At 43.2% G+C, this 19,069-nt stretch overlaps 2 protein-coding genes across 2 annotated transcripts in view; one reads left to right on the forward strand and one right to left on the reverse strand.

Annotated features, from left to right (window-relative positions):
- zdhhc17 (zDHHC palmitoyltransferase 17) overlaps positions 1 to 7,764 on the forward strand; it is a 26,922-nt gene extending 19,158 nt beyond the window's left edge. The window contains exons 11-17 of the mRNA XM_010744348.3: positions 1,276 to 1,400; positions 2,185 to 2,247; positions 2,330 to 2,423; positions 3,363 to 3,446; positions 3,550 to 3,707; positions 3,813 to 3,907; positions 4,667 to 7,764. Of these exons, the coding sequence (XP_010742650.1) occupies positions 1,276 to 1,400; positions 2,185 to 2,247; positions 2,330 to 2,423; positions 3,363 to 3,446; positions 3,550 to 3,707; positions 3,813 to 3,907; positions 4,667 to 4,805 (758 nt within the window). The 3' untranslated portion in view covers positions 4,806 to 7,764. The remainder of the gene's footprint in view (positions 1 to 1,275; positions 1,401 to 2,184; positions 2,248 to 2,329; positions 2,424 to 3,362; positions 3,447 to 3,549; positions 3,708 to 3,812; positions 3,908 to 4,666) is intronic.
- csrp2 (cysteine and glycine-rich protein 2) lies at positions 6,981 to 18,145 on the reverse strand. Its single transcript, XM_010744347.3, has 6 exons — positions 18,014 to 18,145; positions 15,948 to 16,070; positions 13,211 to 13,379; positions 11,359 to 11,488; positions 10,234 to 10,327; positions 6,981 to 7,998 (listed from the first exon to the last, which is right to left on the reverse strand). The coding sequence occupies exons 2-6, from the start codon at positions 16,057 to 16,059 to the stop codon at positions 7,922 to 7,924; spliced, it is 582 nt and encodes a 193-aa protein (XP_010742649.1). The 5' UTR covers positions 16,060 to 16,070; positions 18,014 to 18,145; the 3' UTR covers positions 6,981 to 7,921.
- Between the last annotated feature and the right edge of the window lie 924 nt (positions 18,146 to 19,069).

The following is a 19,069-nucleotide window of genomic DNA, read 5'->3' on the forward strand; positions in this document are numbered from 1 at the left end:
GCACACTGGACTGGATCGGAGGTCTACATGTGTTATTGACAGTGTTGCCTTTACATTATGGTAGATTGGCCTCTGTTAATCTGTCAAAAATGACGTTCAGTCTTCAGATTCTTTCACTGACAGAATATTCAGCTAATGCGATCCCTGTGACAAGCTTATCTATCCAAACATGATACCTGCTGAGCAGAACTCTCCTTCAGTGGTGTCCCGGAGATGGAAAACATTTATCAGGGGCAACAGAAAACAAATTTCATCCAACTGTGACACCAAGAAAGCAACAAAGTGACTAAATACTGCCTGACACAGCCACTGTCATGGCTTTAGTCCTGTTCCTGCTGGTAGACAAACACTATCTCACATTGTGAAAACTCAGCTAGCTTTGATTTCTATTCATATTTTTGGCATGTATTGAACTTGTAACAGTAATAGTACAGGTGTTTCATTTTGAATCTATGTGATCCATGTCTTCCACTTTTCAGTCTGTTCTTAAAGATGTAAAACACACATGTTGGAGTGTTGTTTTAAATTTGATATTTCAACCACAGGTAGTATAGCCAGCTTTCTGGAGCCAACCACCCCGGAGAGGGTATTTTCATATGCTTACTGTAACATGTCGACTCTAGTGAAAGTGAAAAAACTTGTGTGTGGTTGTGTTAAACAGTCATTTGGCTTTCTCGTCACTTACTGTCTGCGTTGTTGATCCACAGTGAGGATTCTCTCATAGTTCTGCTCTCTGCAGGTCTCAGTCCTGCATTAAAACACAGTGTTGGGCCTCTTCGGTGTCACTTTGCCTGTTTCCTGTGGGGACTCGGCTGACTCATGCCCACCTGCAGCAGCACTGACTCTGCCAGTAATCAGTAACAGTCCTCACAAAGCCGGTCCACAGCTGGATGCATGTCGGATGTATTCATGGAAGGAAGTCACGATGAGCTATTGTGACAGTTCCCTCCTTGACTGCTGCTCTTCTGCGTCACATGCTGTCTGCTGGACGAATGAAAATGTGACTCAGATTGTAGTAAATGTACAGGAAATGGGTTTTATTGGCATTTCCTTAAAGGTCTTTCTAGAACAATATGAGGGCCAGACATACAAGTCCTAAATAAAGCAGGTTAGCTGTTTATATTCCAGATTTCTTTTTTTGTGACCTTTGGACAGAGTCAGTCCGTCTGTGAAGCCTTGTTCGAAGTCTTCTTTGGAGTAAAGTTAGCTATTAGCACACGCAGTTAATTGATTATTGTTAATGATCATTCTCATCTTCCTTAACCCTCGCTGCACATCTCCCCTTTGCCACCGTGCACGTGCCCTTCCTGATAAACACTCTGGCTCTGTTCTACAACTTTGGCAAATCCTGGAAGTCTGACCCGGGAATCATCAAAGCGTCAGAGGAGCAGAAGAAAAAGGTAAAGTCACGAGAGGAGAGACGAGCAGCAGGCACATCGTCTAAAATAAATATTTGTATTTGTGCTTTGTGGTGACGTTTTCTTCTATTTCAGCCACTTTTCTCCTGAATGGTTCAATTTTGTTAATATTTATGTCATTTTACTGCACTGTGAAAATACTGAACATATCCCCACATTGTACTCTTCAGCTGTGAAAAGTTGACTGGCGAGATCGCGGCAGCTTGATTCGTCGTCCCCCTCTGTCCTCTCGGCCTCTCTGGAAACAGAGGCTCTGATTGATGGAGAGCTAAATTTAACCTGCATTGTTAGAGCAGCACAGTGTTTAAGCCAGCCAGCCACCGCCAGCCACCTCCAGCCAGCCAGCCACCTCCAGTCAAAGGCTTCAAAGACTTCCCCTCCCTCCAGAGGAACCCCTCTTCCACCTCTTGTTGGGGTTGCATTGTTGTATCTGTAGTTTATTTGTGATAAGATGTAAAAGCTTACTGATAAAAACACAGACGAGCAGGTTGGATAATAAACAAACCCCCCTCATGAAAAGTATTTTATCTTGAACGTAAAGCAAACAAGCGAGTTTAACGAAATCCCACCGTAGCTTTTGTCCCAGTTCAGCGTGACTCAGCCGAGCTTCCAGTGTGAGTGTTGAGCTGGAAATCCAGCCTCAGCTCGTAAGCTGTCAGTGTGTCTTTTGTTGCGCTGCCAAATAGACCTTGGCGAGATGAATTTCTCAGTTCATTCATTTTTTTTCCTGAAATCCCGCTCTTTGCTTCTTGTTTCCTTCCTCCAGACAATTGTGGAGCTCGCAGAGACAGGCAGCCTGGACCTGAGCATATTCTGCAGCACCTGCTTGGTAAATACAAAAACATGATGATCCATACAAAGGATATCAGTAATAAGGCACTCTAACTGTATGTATGACTGTTTCCTCACAGATACGGAAGCCCATCAGGTCCAAACACTGCGCCGTATGCAACCGCTGCATCGCCAAGTTCGACCACCACTGTCCCTGGGTCGGGAACTGTGTCGGTATGTCGGCTACGCCGCAGAGTCGTGAGCATGCACGACAACGCGTTCACTTCCAAACAACAGGCTGCTCGTGATTTTCAGCGTGGTTTCTTTTATCACTTCCATATTTCACTTTAAGAAGCAACACGTGTCTGAAGATCTGCTCTGAATTTATTCTGGTCGTGATGACAACAGAAAAACACGCTGAGGGAAAGACTGGGATACCTTTAATGAACACTGCTCGACATGACGCCAGATTTAGATGGAAAAAGATTCAAATTACTGCAGTCAGATCAGTTTCTGACGAGCACATAAAGTTTGATGACCACAACAGAGTGTAGAGGAGAGGGCTTTATGACGAGACGCAGGAAATGAAGAGGGGGAGATGGAGTTGTAAGGGAAGCTGTGTGTGTGTGTCTGTGGTCAGGAAGAAGCCTCTGAAGTGTGGAAACAGTGAACAAACAGCAGTGTGTGGAAATGGTTTGGTTATAAAAGATCAGATGTACAGCAAAAGAGGGAAACGCATCAAACTTACTTCACCACGTCGAGCTGAGAGCACCCGGACGAGTGTCTCATTACAGCAGAAATACAATGAAATATTATGAAATAATCACACACCTGTGCTGCTACTGGTCTAAACCTCCACCTTTAAAGTCCTGTCGTTCTCTCTCATGACCTGTTCATGTTGTAGCATCAGTATTTTCATTGCAGTCATCCTCTCTGATCTGTGCTCCTTTATCTGGACTCATCGTCTCATGAAGTTCATCTGCATGAATTTGTTTAACTGCGCTGAAGTCTTTCTGTCCATGCTCACTCCATGGATGGTAATGTCTGTGTCTAACATTTCATCCACCGCTCAGCAGACAGTTCAGCATTTCCCCTCACCCCAGCTTCACTTCACCAGAGCGACAGACTGGGGCGACGAGAATGAGGCGTGACATGTTTGTTTCTCCTCCGCAGGAAGTGGGAATCATCGCTACTTCATGGGCTATCTGTTCTTCCTGCTCTGCATGATCTGCTGGATGATGTACGGCTGCATTTCCTGTGAGTACCAAACCTCCTCCTACATTTCTTAACTTCACTCGCTCCTTTTCTCCGTTAACCATCCCACTTTTTTCTTTTTCTTTTTTTCTCCCTCCTCCCTCAGACTGGAGGATCCACTGTGCCACCACGTACGCCAAGGATGGTTTCTGGCTCTACCTGACCCAGATCGCCTCCTGCTCTCCCTGGATGTTCTGGATGTTCCTCAACAGCGTCTTCCACTTCATGTGGGTGGCGGTGCTCATCATGTGTCAACTCTACCAGGTCCGTGTTTCCATCTGATGCGCCGCATTTGAAACGGCAAACATTATTAAGGACGTTTGAACGTCAGTAGGTATTCATGGAATATTTCTGTGATCTCTCTCTCAGATCGCGGCTTTAGGAATCACCACCAACGAGAGGATGAACGCTCGGAGATACAAGCACTTTAAGGTCACGGCCACGTCCATCGAAAGCCCCTTCAAGTAAATGATCCTCTCTCAAGTGTTTACTCTCATTACAGCAGCCTGCAGCCACATTAAAGGACTGGTTCACTTCAGTGAGGAGAACCAGCAGATAGCTTTGTTTGCTCAGGATTTAAAATTCCAGCCTCAGATTTCAGCTGACGAGAATGGGCTTTAATTTGTGATACTTTCAGAATTTGACTGCTCATTGTCTTCAGAACTATTTTCAACCAAATAAATAGTCCCTATGAAAACAGCCCACGCTGTAAGTAACTTTAAAATATTCAAAATGAGAAACCTTGTGGTCAACTAGTTCTTTAATATCATCGGCTGTGTGAATGTTTTGACAACAGCTAAATTATCTTCTTAACTCCATGCCTGATCGACACTCAGTCATCGCTTTATTAAGTCCATCTAATACAGTTTAATCCAGCAGTCTGCCATGAATATGCAGCTAAGTGTTTGTTATTAAGATTTAAAGAGGGTGGACCAAATAATAGAAACACCTGTGTGATGTATTCTTAGACTGAACACAGACTGTGGTTTGTCCTCCATCACTTTCAGTGGAAATACATTAAAGAAATGTGAACCTATCGACAAATCCAGGTTATTCAGAGCACTTTAAAGTCATATTTCATACACTGCATAATCGCTTTGAACAGTGTTTGTAAAACACGAGTGCTGAGTGCATTTCTGTACTCTTTAAGTTGAACTAGTGCTGATCTTGTCTCCTCACCCTGACGTACCCCGTGTCTCTCTGTCTCCCCCTCCCCTCTCCAGCCACGGCTGCTTCAGAAACCTCATAGATTTCTTCGAGATCCGCTGCTGCGGCCTGATCCGACCCGTCACGGTGGACTGGACCACGCAGTACACAATAGAATATGACCAGACGTCTGGCTCAGGCTACCAGCTGGTGTAGAGGAGGAAGAGGAGTGAAGCCCCACCCCCCCCAACCATCCTTCATCCCCTTCCTTTGCCTCGCCCCTCCACTCCCAGGCGTTCATATTGGAGCGATGCTGTTCTCGGGAGCGCTTGCTTTTTTTCTTCTTTTTTTTTTTGTTTTTTTTTCTTTTTGGACCATCTGTCATCACACCGATCAAAAGACATGGAAAAAAAAAATCAGCCAGGACTAGCATGCTGTTACGGGGAAACACCACACCAACAACCCCCGCCCTGCTCCCTCCGCCCTCTGCCGCCCCCCTTTTCCCACTACCACCTCCACCACCTTTACTACTATTACTACTACTACTACTATTCTACAACATCAGACTTCATTACTGTACCTCCACTGCTATCAAACCCCTCCACCTCGTCTCTTCTCACGAGCCATTTGGACGGTGTGTTGCTGCCAGGCACAAAACGGAGAGGACGAGAGGAATTACAAAATAAAAGCTCTTCTGTACCGGAGGCGAGGTGACGCTGGCTGCAGAGACAGCAGCGCCATAACGTGGCAGTGTGGTTCTTTCCCCTTTCCCACTTTATATCCTTATTTATGGTGTCCCTGTTGATGTACCCTCTATGTATGTATCTATGAATTTTTAAATTTTTTTTTTTGATTGGTTCGGGAACTCTGCTGTTCCCGTGATAACTAACTGTGGTGGCCAGGGAAGTTGAAGGAAAGTTTTTTTTTTTGTTTGTTTGTTTGTTTGTTTTTAAACCACAAATTAGTTTCCAAGTATGACAGAGATAAGGGAATGTCTTTTTAAGGTTTGATTTTGCACCTGAGCTGATGAGGATTTGCCAACGTAGTTGAACTTATCAGAGGAGTGAAGTGTCGGAGCCGCCGGAGGAGACCAAATTCTCACCTGCTCAAATAAAAGCTGCAGTGTTTTTTGGAGAATAATAACCAGAAAGCGGTCGTCGTGCAGTATTAACGCAGGACCAAGCACGCAAATTTGTCCTCCTCCCGCGTCTCTCGACCGCCATAGACGCGACAGAAATGATCCTACAGACAATGTGATACAGGTATATTTATTTTAAAACTATTTATAGATAAAGTAACTATGTGCTAGCGCCATCATTTTTACATTTCACATCATTTTAGCTGAGTAGGTTTTTACGAGGAAAAAGTGATGAAACAAGTACCTGTAGCTGTTTGACATGGAAGCCCGGGAACTTTACCACAGAACTCTCTCCAGACGGGAGCAGCGAGCGTATTTATTCATGTGCGGCAGAAGGACGGAGAGTTTACGAGAAAGGTTCATTCCATGTGTGTTGATATCAAAAAGCTGTAAAGTCTTATTTGTTTTGTTTGTCTGCCTACAACATTGCACTGATCTTTTTTTTTTTTTTAGTGATTTTTTTTTTTTTTTTATTTTATTTTGGCCGTTACTGAACACAAGGGCCCAGCAGCGCCGCTTCACACCGACGCTTCCATTGTTTACAGAGAAGAGGAGGAGAAGGGGCCCCCATCAGACATGGCCGACTCCGATCACGTCCTGTCTGAACCCCCCCCCCCCCCCAACAACCCCCCAATGCAGTCGGCTCCGCAGCAGCAGCAGGATGGACTGAAGTGTAAAGAATGTGCATCTGTACATAAACAGTATCTTCTCTGTAACGTTCTTTTCTTTTCGTCAGTGTTAGTCGAAGGTGCTCCTGGAAACTTAGATTTTTTTTTTACATTTTTTGTTTTTGTTTTTGGGGGATTTCTTCCAACCAAACTGGAAAGAAGAAAATCAAGTGACTATACTCCAAGTGTATGACTGTAGCTTTTAGTGCTGTCCGACACTGCTGTCTATAGGCATTTTAACCTCTCCATACCTACCCCGTACCCGGCCTCGCCAAGAAACTCCACTGCATGTACGATGCTTGGGACAGCTGGGCTCTCGCCGTCCCAGCCACCCACCCACCCTCCTCCCCTCCCATCGTCATCACCATGGTGACAGCCCAGCAAAGCCACGTGTCTGTATATAGTGAATGTTAAGTATTTGCAAGTACTTTTCTGCATTGCGTTCATTTGTCTGGTTTCTTTCTCCGTCGTCGGTTCGTTTCTCTCAGATCCAGTGTGTGTTTAGTGGAACTTTTTTCTTTCAGGTGGCCGGATCTCCAGCCAGGCCCTCCTGTGCAAGTGTGTAATATATTTGAATGTTCCATGCTTGTGGACTCTGTAGTCACCCTGAAGGTTTTTTTTTTTTGTTTGTTTTTTAATTTCTATGTCATATACCGCTGGGTTTGTTATACCACTGGATGTACAAATTGTAAAGCAAAGACACTAGAGAACTAAGGCAGACGCCAAATTTTTTTTTTTTTTTTTGGTTTTCTAAAAGCTGAAATGTGATCATGCAATAGTTTTAAGGATAGAGGGAGGTTATATTCCATTAAGGCCTCCGAAACTTTTGGGCCTCATGTTTGCATCATCAGAAGAGGACGGTTATGTCATCATTCCACATCTCACTTCCCGCATCTTCATTAACCTACTGATGTCACTTCTGCCCTACAAAGACGACACACAACAGCTACCTTTTTGTTTTGTTTCTTAATTATGTGTTCTTTAAAGGTGAAAAGGTCACATGACTTGGCTGTAGATTTCATATCAGTACCCCTAACTAACCACTTGTGTCCTAATAATGCCTTTCAGAGTGACAGGAGGTCAACTTGAGTGAGTGTTTTTGTTTTTTTAGGGCAGAGTTCAGCTCATCCAGGACATGAATTCAAAGCCATCTCAGTCCTCACTAGTTCTTCCAGCAGCCTAACACATCTCTGTTCTGTCTCCCCTCTCACCTCCCCATATGGAATTATAAAATTAAAAAAAAAAAGCACATAATCATTTCCAGTGCCTCTCTGCCCACCTTCAGACATCACTGTAACTCCGCTTCAGATGTAAACATATGGGCATGGTTCAGTTTTAATGGCTTTAATAATAAAATACAGTCAAATGTGAACGAGCGCTTTGGTTTGTTAAATGTTTTTATTTTGTATCAAGATTTCAACATTTCAGGGAGAAAAACACAAAAAGAAAGGAGGCTGCTCGATGTTCACGTTGGACAAAGGTGGATGTGTCATGATTGTCTGTGTCTGAGCGATCCAGTTCAGCCATCACTGAGCGTGAACCAGAGCTCCGGCGCCTTGGCCGTAACCAAAACCTTTGGGCCCGAAGTTCTTGGCGTAACACGCTGCAGAGGGAGCGGAAAGAAGAAACATTAACGAGCTGCAGATATGAATGTTCCTGGAGTGCACTGTGAGCTCAAAGAGAACACAGGAGGAAGAGAAGAGTTTACTGTTCTGAGTCAAGCTTGAAGTCAAGTGTGTGAATAATGTGCCCTCATTATTAGAGGACTATATCAAAAATCCAGAATATGATGGAGGTGTCACATTATATAACATTCAAGTGCAAAATTTCAAATAAACGATTGAATAGGGCTGAACAAGAACATAGAAAAGTGGAGAGAATCCTTAGAAAGGGCTTTTATTTTGTCTACAAGACTTGCCTTGTGTGTTTGTGAATAGCCAACAAAATATTAGAGCGTTTCCAGCAAACAGCAACAAATGTGCTCTTCTTCTTCCAGACTTCTGTTCTGTCCAGGTTTAAGAGAGCGAGAGAGCTCAACGTGGCAGTTTGGGTTGAGTCATTAACACACACACACAGTTTGTGCACACAATTTTTGATCACGATGCATTGATTCTTGTCAGCCTGCTTTCTTCTCGTACTTATTATGACAAACTGTGTCTCTCTATTTGGAAACATCTGTTGAAATCTAAATTTTGATTTTTCTTCTTGGAAATATCACAAAACATTTGCCAGTGAACTTACAGCTGGTGTTTGCACGCAATTCCAGCGCAGCTTTGACTACCTTTAACCTGAGCAGACGTCTAATCTGCCCGAATATAAAACACCTGTGTGTGTGTGTGTGTGTGTGTGTGTGTGTGTGTGTGTTTCCCAGGCCTAACACTCTGCATTTTATGTCACATCAACATGTGGCGTTAAAAATAAGCCTGCTCGCTCACAGAATTTCTGACTTTTCATTTTATTCCACAAAGCTTTGCTTTAGCTTTCTTTTACAAATGTGATAACTCAGGTCTGCCACCCAAATGTCTTCACAACGGCTTCATAACGTTCACGATGAGAGAAAACAATATCCAGCTGGCGCTCAGGCAGACTCAGGATGTCCTAAACCACTGATTGATAGCAGCGGCAGAGTTTAGCCTTTTTGGGTTTCGAGCTGAGATGCAGCATTCCTGCTCATCAGTACAAGGTTTCATTATGACGTCCAGCAAACATCCATCTGCTGACGTCTGTGTGTGTGTTTGTGTGTGTTTATGTGTGTCTCCATGCCTCCTGCTGAAGCGAACCTGATGAGGAGAGAAATGTTTCTGCCCACTGCAGTCTGCTGGACAGTAAGCAGCTCTGTTAGCTTGACGGGATCAACGTCGTCCAGCCAAACCAACACACCAAATGTCAATAACACTCATGTGGAACCACAGTGAGTACAACAGCCTGTGTGTGTGTGTGTGTGTGTGTGTGTGTGTGTGTGTTTGTTGTTACATAACAGCCGGTTCATCCAGATCTGTTTCTGCTGATATGAGTAGTGACTGAGCTGCTCTTTCCATGATACTGTGGAACCAATTACTCATAACTATAGATTTGTAATTAGTAGGAGGTCATAAGAGTCAAGAACAGCACCAGCTTTGTGCTCGTATAGATAGCTGGATGGCTTCCAGAAGAAAAAAAACAGTTTAATTCAGAATATTAAGACTTTTTAAAAAGAAGTTTTCACATCTTTAGGATGCCGTCTGTACATCACATCTTCTGTGTATGCACACACAGTATGTAGAAGACATACACATACACTAGACGTGGCTGCATGCACAGTTTTAAGCTGAGTCAGCTAATGTTAGCTAAAGTGGCGCCAAAATTTGGTTAACTTTAACTAAGTAATTATTACATAGAAAAATAAAAATGCATCTCATTTTTTGGATGATGGTGAGGTTGATGGACCACTGAGAATGGGAATGTCATTAGTGTTTAAATTCATAAACCAAAGTATTAAGAAACTCTGACATGATCATATTAACCATCATAGATGAAAAGTTCCAGGTCAATAGTACCACTTTTTATGGCACGGTTGCAGAGATGTCTCATTCAGAACCATGCATATCGCCTTAAATGGTGGCGCTAGAGTTAAATTCACAGGGTGGCTAAAGTCTCCTCTTTCCTGTTGTGGATCCTCAGTTTGAGTCTGAGGCCAATATGTCAGCGATCACACAGTAAACTAAACATGTTACTCATTAATGGATGTTTAAGTGAGAATATTTGTTGCTGCTGGATCACTGCAACAATTCCTCATGTCACTACAACGCTGCAACAGAAACCCCGTGTGGTGAAACACACCTCGGATGGTTCATCTCACCTTTGCAGTAGATTTCTCCGTCTTTCTCGGTCTGAGTGGTCGACTCCAGGCTCTTGCCACACTTTGCACATCGGAAGCAGTTCTTATGCCACGGCTGGGAGGAGAAAGACAGTTTTAATACTTCTACCTACAGTCTGTCTTTGTGCTTTTGTGCTAAATCCACCTTCAACTCAAAAAAAACTATTTGGGGTTATTTCCAGCTGATAATTGCAGATGTTTCTTGTCTCACATGTCATAATTTCCTTCATCAAATTGCATCAAAGCAGCTCCATCAGCCTGAAGGCGTCTCACACTGTCTTCATTATGCTGAAAATTACAGGCTCTCATAGATTTCCTCGTATTAGGAAACACATTAACAGCTCTCCGCCCGATGACATCACCTGCTATAAATCAGCTCATGTGAATCCACATGATCAGTGACAGGAAACGATCTACTTCCAATTTCAGAGGAAACAATTCCTCAGAACACAAATGTTTCTCCTCTGTGGACACAGACTGTTAAACATCTTCATAACATCATCGAATGTAAATCTGTCTTATCAACAACAACTGCCAGAGCTCTGGCGTCCAGACAGACTCACGCGATTATCACCAGTTGTTTTCAATCCCCCATGCAAACGTTATGGACCGTCTTCAATCACAAAAACAGGATTTGAGTTCTCTCATTAGGAAGAGACCACACTGAAACCTCCTGCATGTGGCTCAGAGCTGTAAAGAAAACATGTGCGCTCAATCCAGCCAAACAAGTTTCACCCGCGTGGTTTGTGAAAGAACCAACACGGCTAAAAGTGTATATAATTATCGTTCTGTGAATGTTCTACACGCTGCATATCTGAGAGGTCGAGTGTAACCATGTTCAGTTCACAGCGCAGCTTCTCTTCTGTGGAACATGTTCAAGTTTTGTCATCACTGTCAATAAGAAACAGCAGACGAGTTGCAGGAGCACATTCTTTCACTCTGTGGTATAAGATCAGCTCCCCAGGCTGTACGCTAATTACTTGTAATGGAGTATTTTATAGTGTGTAACTGCTACTTAAATAAGTGGTGTGAATGCTTCTGCAATACGGTCAACAGGAGCAGTATGCAGGAATCACCTCAGCTGTAGAGTGTGGATCGAGCTCTCACCTTGCCTGCCCCCATGATCTTCTCTGCTGCGTAGACCGAGTCTCCACACCGGGCACATTTCTCTGAACCTCCAAACTTCTGAGCAAATTTGGAAGGGTTTGGGTTGGTGGTCGGTCTGTGACTCTGTGTCCTGGGGGGGGTAAAAAAGCAAATAAAGCATGAGGGAAAGTGAAATCTCCATCATTCAGACCACTTTCCAAATGTATTATTTTGTCATCCGGAGGCTGGAGCTGATCCTTCATAGAAAATGATATTTTTCATTTCGTGCATCACAAAGACTTTAAGAGGTGGATATCTGATTTTGGAATGAAACTTTCTTCTTAAAAAACTTCCTGTTTGGATGGTTCTCTCTGTACCAGAACCAGCTCCTTTTCTTGTGAAAACATTGACTCATATTGAACCATGTATAACCCAAAACACTGACCTCTGCTGTAATGAATACCTTTGCAGATACTCTAATTAAACATTAAATCTTAATTAAAAATCTGTTGAGGCAACAATTGTTACAGCATTCCTAAAAGACAAAAAGACCAGAAATAAACCTGGCACGCCCTCCTCCTCCTCCTCCTCCTCCTCCTCCTCCTCTGTCCTCAGCCAGTGGGGAAGAGAGTGGGGCACCCTGGGGCCCTGGAGCAGTGCTTATCGAAGGGTGACTGCCAGCCCCAGTGGCCCCTGAATGAAGCCCTTTGTGGCAGAGGACAGAGAGGAGAGAGGAGGATCCTGCTGGTTACATAATAAACTCTTTCATAACGGAACATAATCACCTGACGTCTGGTTACAGGAGTAAACATTCTGAGTGTGTGTGTGTGTGTGTGTGCGAGGCTGTTTTTTTTTTTTTTTTGCTGCTCTCCCATCATGTGTATTTAAGTCTGACGTGGCTGTCATATTGTGCAACTCAAATTTGTGTCCGGAAGTTATTCCATTCCAGGCTGATCTATTAGATGATGTATTAAACTCTGAGGTCATTACTCTGAATCTCTCTGAGACTTCTTGGTTCTAAGCTCTTCTAAGCTCCTCCGCTCCCTCGAAAAAAAACAGCTGGAGACCACTGCAGCCAAGCAGGATTTGAGAGGCCGACTGTACGCCAACTCTCCCGTCCAGGTCTGATGCAGGCTAGGGCAGAGCAGAGGCTTTTGACATGTTCAAGTGGCTGACCTGACGGTGAATCTCTTATTACTGTGGACCCAAAATCTGTTAGCTTGTAGTTCACCAGACCACCCAGCAGTGGCTCTTACTCCCTTGTACTAGTGGAGGGCAATAAGGGCAAAAATAAAACCCCATGTTTTCAGTCCATATCTCTATATTTGACATTAGCTTTCATGAATCCCATGTGAAGTTTGATTTATGTATTTGGGAGCTCGGCATCATGCTGTTTGGAGACAATAGCACCGTCAGACTTAGCAGCCACCACTTATAAACATCCTTACATATCGTGCGCAGCTGAACTCACTGACCTCGGCAACCTCACCGCCAACCACTTGTGCAATTACGTGTGACGAATGATCCCTCGTTCAGACGTTTCAAGATTGAATGAGTCAAATTTAGGGTAATCGTTTTGTTTATTGGCAGCACTGCAGGGCTTCTTATGGTGAAATGTGTCTAAATCTAAAACCATAAAGTCGTCCAATCAGTTGGAAAATGTTGCAGAAGCACACCGCAACAGCAGATTCAGTAATGAGGTGGGTGTAGATGCTGTCATTCTTCCATGGAACACCTTTTAAAATGTTGTGAAATGTTGCTAACTATATCTTTATCATGACTGTCATCATTAGTCACAGTGGCTCGAGCCTGGGCCTGTACTATACAGTCATCTTACAGCCTTGAAATGCATTACGTAACATTCAGCGCTCACTCTTCATGTTTGATTCCCAGCCGCTCTCCTCGGTCCATGTTGAGCGTCCCCGCTCCCTGACCGTAGCCGTAGCCTTTGGGGCCATACTTCTTCCCGTAGCATGACTTGCAGTAGATCTCCTGGTCATGAATCGCCAGGGTGGTGCTATCTAAGCCCTTCCTGCAGACCACTGAGGACACAAAGAGAGAAGGAGTAGGAAAAAAAACATGATCTGATGAAGAAATGAAGGAGCAATGGCCAAATGTGCTCACAGCTGAAAATGTATATGTGACACGTTAAAGATACTGAAAGAAGTTGAAGTGGCAGTTCAAATGGAAGAACTGAGAGACACTTAAGTTTCAGTTTAAGGGTTTAATCACTGAATGAAACTGAACTGCCAATTCAGAAGTTGAACTTCAAGCACTAAAAGGAATGGAAATGTCAGCAGAGGTTTGAGTGATAAGTCGAGCTGGGAGGGTCAACTGAAGTGGAAGTCTTTGAACAAATTAATAGCAGTTTACAAGTAGAAGCTGAAGTGCTGGCTGAACGACCAAAGTAGTTAGAGTAAATCGTGTATCAGTGGCAGCCTCGGACCTAAAAGGTTTGAAGTGTCAGTTTAAGCGTGTGGATAGAAACTTGTTTGATGTGTCAAGTTGAAGTGGCATTACTAAAAGCAGATGAACTGACAGCTGACATGATGAAAACGGTAAAATAGAGACCCATTGGACTAAATGAAATTTGAAGTTGCACTTTTACCAGAGTTCAACTGACACTTCAAACCCTTTCAGGTTACAAATCTTCACGTCTGCATGAATCAATTCAAGGTCCTACAGCGCCCACACAATTTACTGTTTTCAGTGCACTTCAGACACTTCAACTCACATCTTCTTTTAGTTTTTACCCCTGAACTGGGATTCATTTCTTTCATGAATACCACTTCAGCTGAGTTTAATACATTTATAGTCGGTAGCCGTTGGACAAATCCATTTTTTGGCAGGTTTGTATGAAGTAAAGAAAGCACTGCGGCGGCTTTAAGGCTGCACATTGTCTGTTGGGATTAGCTAAATTCTTCAAACTGACCTGCACTGTGAGATCGTCTGATACTGGTTTGAGCTTTCACGCAACCGCCTGGAAAAATATCTCAACTCATGTCTCTCTGATCTCACGGCCAACACTTTGAAAATGAAAGCTTTGTGAGTGTGTTAGAAGATTTTTGCGTATGCTAAATCTTCACGTTTCCTCGCCTTTGTTACAATTGTTAAGTGTTTCTACTTCCCCTCATTACAGTTGGATCATTAACCCTCATGCACTGGCACGGAGTCTAAGCAAATCGTGAAGATAAAGCCACAGTAAGTGCACAAATAGTCATATGAGGCTCTGTTTCCAGCTACGTGATGATATAGCTGGTCAAACTGGAGGAAAGGGCAAACAAGAGCCAAGGACATCAAGTCCCCTTGCTCATCATCCCCTCGGTAGGACTTTCAGACAAAGCTGCCTTTGTACGGGAACCGCTGGAAAAAATAAATTCATCTTTTGTGGCTCACATTGCTTTGCTTCTCCTCCTGATAGCGACTAAATGAAAGTGTCTGTGTAATCCCGGGCTCTGTGTAAGGTCTCTGCTGGAACATAACTGACATTTCAAGGATGGTTCAGGAGCAGGACAACAAGCCCCCCGCCCGTCCGATAAACTGATAATGATGCAGTGTGAAATGTCAGCCCGAGCTGCCTTTGATGAGCTGTCTTTCCTCTGACTCATGGCTCTCCGCAGCCTGACCCAAGGACGCAACACAGCAGAAACAGTCAAATACAGTAGATGTCATCCTTTATTTATTTAGTATAAATACAAATAATGTGCGCAGGTCGATGTAATGTCTGCTCTTGGCAGGTCTTGCGATAACATAAATACATTTAAGATGTTTGGCAAGGTTAGGAAACCGCTACTAGGACGTTTGAGCTGTCTGAGACGGTTTCTAAACGGGTAAAAGTCAAACATCTGACACTTAAAGAGTCGGCTCTCATGTATTAACTCTCAGTGACCTTTACAGCGCAGAAAGCTCACATTACCCTTTTCACAACGTTTCTCACAATTTCTCTCTGGGTTTGTCTGCCAGTTTTCATTTTATGAGGACATAGCTGCAGAATTAGACGCTCTTCAGCCGTCACTTCTAAAATCGAACACTGCGTGGCTGACTTCAACGAGAGATCTCAAAGCTTTACTCAGGCATTACCACATGACAACACTTTAAAGGGGGCACTCCAGTGATTTAGTATTGTGCTTTCATAAGACTAAGCGACTCACAAGAGACAAGTAAAAAAAAAAAAAAAAAGAATTTTCCAAATTGAAGCAGCAGAGGCCGAGACATCCTGACTTTAAGTGCCGAGCTCCAAAAATCACAGGATCCTACACTTCCCACAATGCAACTCGATAGCCTCTTTTGGACCATTCGTCCCTGGCAAACACAGATATCCCTGAAATTCACTGTTCACACTTTGTAACACAGGTTTAATGTTATGATGATGATCAGGGTAGCTCCTTTAACAAGCTAAGTATGTATGTATAGAAAAATAATAAATACAGTGGCTGCTGAGGGTGAGAAATCAATGTAAAAAATGTGTGCATGCTTTATAAACATGATTAGCAGTGACGTGAAATATATTCAGTCTCTGCTTCATGCGCTAAAGCGCTGCAAAAACAACAGCTGTGTACTTTGAAAGTTTGACCTCAGTCCAGCGGTGTAGGTGTTCCAGCTGTACTTACTGCAGAGAAAACAGCATTTGTGGAAACTCTTCCCGTCACACTGCACTTCCTCGGCGTGGTAAACCGTCCCACGGCACGCTGCACACTTGTTGCCTCCTCCCCAGTTTGGCATTGTTTACGGCCCTGAGAAGAGATGTGGAGACGATATGAGAGGCTCGTCTGCTTGCTCTGAAGCGTCCCCATCAGGACTTTGGAGACAAAGGACTTTGTAAGTCTTTATTCACGACGGAAATATGAGCATAGGGTTCAACGTGAATGTTTTTCAGCAACGCCCTTCTCCATTCTTTTTCACACCATAGCCATAGCCCCTGATGAGCTCTACTGGCAGATAAAGCCATGACAACTGTTTTTATGGAGAGGAGCATTTTGCTCATCCCTGTGTTTGTTTAATTGATGTTTTATTGACCTTTCCTGGAAAATTCAGTGAATATGTCAGTCACACAGTAGCTTGGTCCACAATGTAAGCCTTTGAAAACCTGTATAGCTGGATTTATTGCTGAAATTTTGCTGGTTGAATTGAAATCGACAGCTGCAGGCTAGAACTGCCACCCTGAAAAAAAAAAAACAATTCAGAAAGAGGTCGGCCTAAACAACAAGACTAATACCCAGAGGAATGTGTCGGGGGGGGGGGGTTGTGCCTCAGGGATTTTGTTGTCTGACCGGCTGTGGCTGCAGGATGCGTAGACAAACAGTAAAGTTGAAGTGCGAGCGTGAAGTAAACACTGTTGTTACAGCGCAGAGCCCACATGATGCACCCATTCACTCCCCGACTCGCATGTGCATCTGTCTGTAATTACAGACTCACTCCCCCTTTTAAAAAAATGTGTCAAGAAGGCGTCGATGAGCTTCCATACAGGACAAATTTAACATTTTAAGACTTTCCTCACACATCACCGCCAGGCCTGCTGTGATATCATACTTTGGAGACTAGAATTTTAAAAAGTGTTGGTAATCTTAATTAATTAAAAAGAAAACACAAAGCAGTGGGAACTATTCATCTCGACAGTGGGCGGCGAATCCTCCCTCCCAAGCTGGATTAGAGACTGTGGAGCAGGCCTGAGCATGAGAGGGGATCAAAAGACCACTAACATTACCCTTACAGTTTCCTCCTGGGGGGCTGGGTGTAAGGAGGAGGCCGGGTTCGAAGCGTACAGACCAAACCAAGTGGGCTGATTGATGACAAAGAATTCTTTTATTTTGTGGAGATGTCCCACAGTCTATTTAAAGTTTCAGTGGTAATAAACAGATTAAAGATTGTGTCATACCATAGGCCAATATCTTGCTGACATTCAGTCTTTTAATGTGGTGAATATCATTCAGCATTCAGAGAACTATTCAAAACAGTTTTGAGATCATGTTTGGACACTGAAATGTTCCACTGAACCAAGACTAATGAAGTTTTATTGTTATTAAATGGTAATTCACTAAAGTGTTTCAATGTGGGAACTCATGAAACACATTCAGTGACCTTACCTCAGACTTTTTTCATTTGAATTTGGCACTTGTGTGCATGACTAGAGGACATGTCGTCAGTGTGACCTCCATATGGAGCCAACAGTGGCTCAGCACAGACCCAGTCTAATAGCTTCATTTACATTCATTTAACATAAGAAAAATAAGGTAATGAGGGTTCAACTCTGTACAACATGCCAGTTGGACCACGAGGTTACAAATAAAATCACAATAAAAACACAAAACAGCGTTAACATGTTATTAACACACTTGTAACAAAATTATTATTTAAGCCTGCGTATTTTCTACGCATTTCTTAAAGGCGCCGTTTGACCCTGATAAATAGGTTTTAACTAGCTAATGAAAAACTATAAATATAGTCTAGAAGTGTCTGAGTCTAGTTTAAGTCCAGACTAAACTTATTTTTTACAGGCTGTAAATGGCAAACACAGTGTGTTCGTATCATAAATGTCACTGAAACAATTAAGCATGTAAACAGTAAAAACACTGACGTTACATTTGCCGCTCAACAGACTGAGATAATATGAGGTGATATTCAGGATTAAAAGTCCGCCGACCAGAAACACGCAACATTACATTTGAGCACAAGTTACCTTGACGTAAAACGCAGGTAAGGTCTGGATGTGAAAAGTCCAGCTGACTGTGTTATCCGGACGGCTCCGCAGTGCTTCGACAGCACACTTCACTACACTGACGCTCAGTTGCCACATACTCCACATATTTAGCGTCTCACTTAGAAGGAGGGGTTTTGTCCGAGGGGCGTGAACACAACACTGCTGCCTTCAGGTGCTGTCAGAAAGTATGAAAAGTGTCAAATGGAGGACAATGCAACGTTGCTGCACAACACCTGGGCAGCTGACAGTGAAGAGTTTTTAAGAGGCTGTCATCTCAAATTTAGAGAAAAAGAGATTTCATACTCATATTAAGATTTTGGTTTCATTAGGTGGATTAAAATGCATTTATGTTTCCACAGAAACACATGTCCAGTTGTGACAGATTATTAAAGACAGACAAACTTACCTACCTACCTGATTTCCCCATCAGGATCTATATGGGAAGAATGTAAGGAGGGTTAAGTTAGTCAGTGTGTGGGGGACCTGTGATGAAAATATGCTGTGGTACAATTTAATTTTTAAAACATTTTAAGAGGATTTGCATTTAGAGGCTTTTTTTTTGCAGACTTGAACTCGACCCCTACTTGAGGTCCTATTGTCTGATGATTGGATCTATCCCTTTCTTCTGCGCTGTCTGCATAAAACTCAAGAACTTGTGGATTTCTGCAGGAACAGAAAAGAACTTGTCCTTCCTGGATGACAGGAAGTGAGGGGAAGTCAGTACACTTGAACAAAGAACCTACCCGAGTTCACATTTAGTTTTTCTGTGTATCTGTGTAATAATTTCATATTAGAAATATTGGAATGGCTGTATTAGTCTGTGCAAACTTGCAGTTGCCATGCCCCCTGCTGGATGCAGGTTTGCTTTGCAAGCAGGGAAAATATTTGTACCCCAGAGAAAAGCCAAAAAGGAGGGTTAAGGGTTTAAATTATTCCTGTAGACAAACCATGTACACCACAGACCACATCCTGATAATAACAACAACAGTAAACAATGGAGTTATTATCTTTTTGTTTATTATAGTTGAATGAAAG

This window comes from Larimichthys crocea, chromosome XX (assembly GCF_000972845.2).
Source record: "Larimichthys crocea isolate SSNF chromosome XX, L_crocea_2.0, whole genome shotgun sequence".
NCBI lineage: Eukaryota > Metazoa > Chordata > Actinopteri > Sciaenidae > Larimichthys > Larimichthys crocea.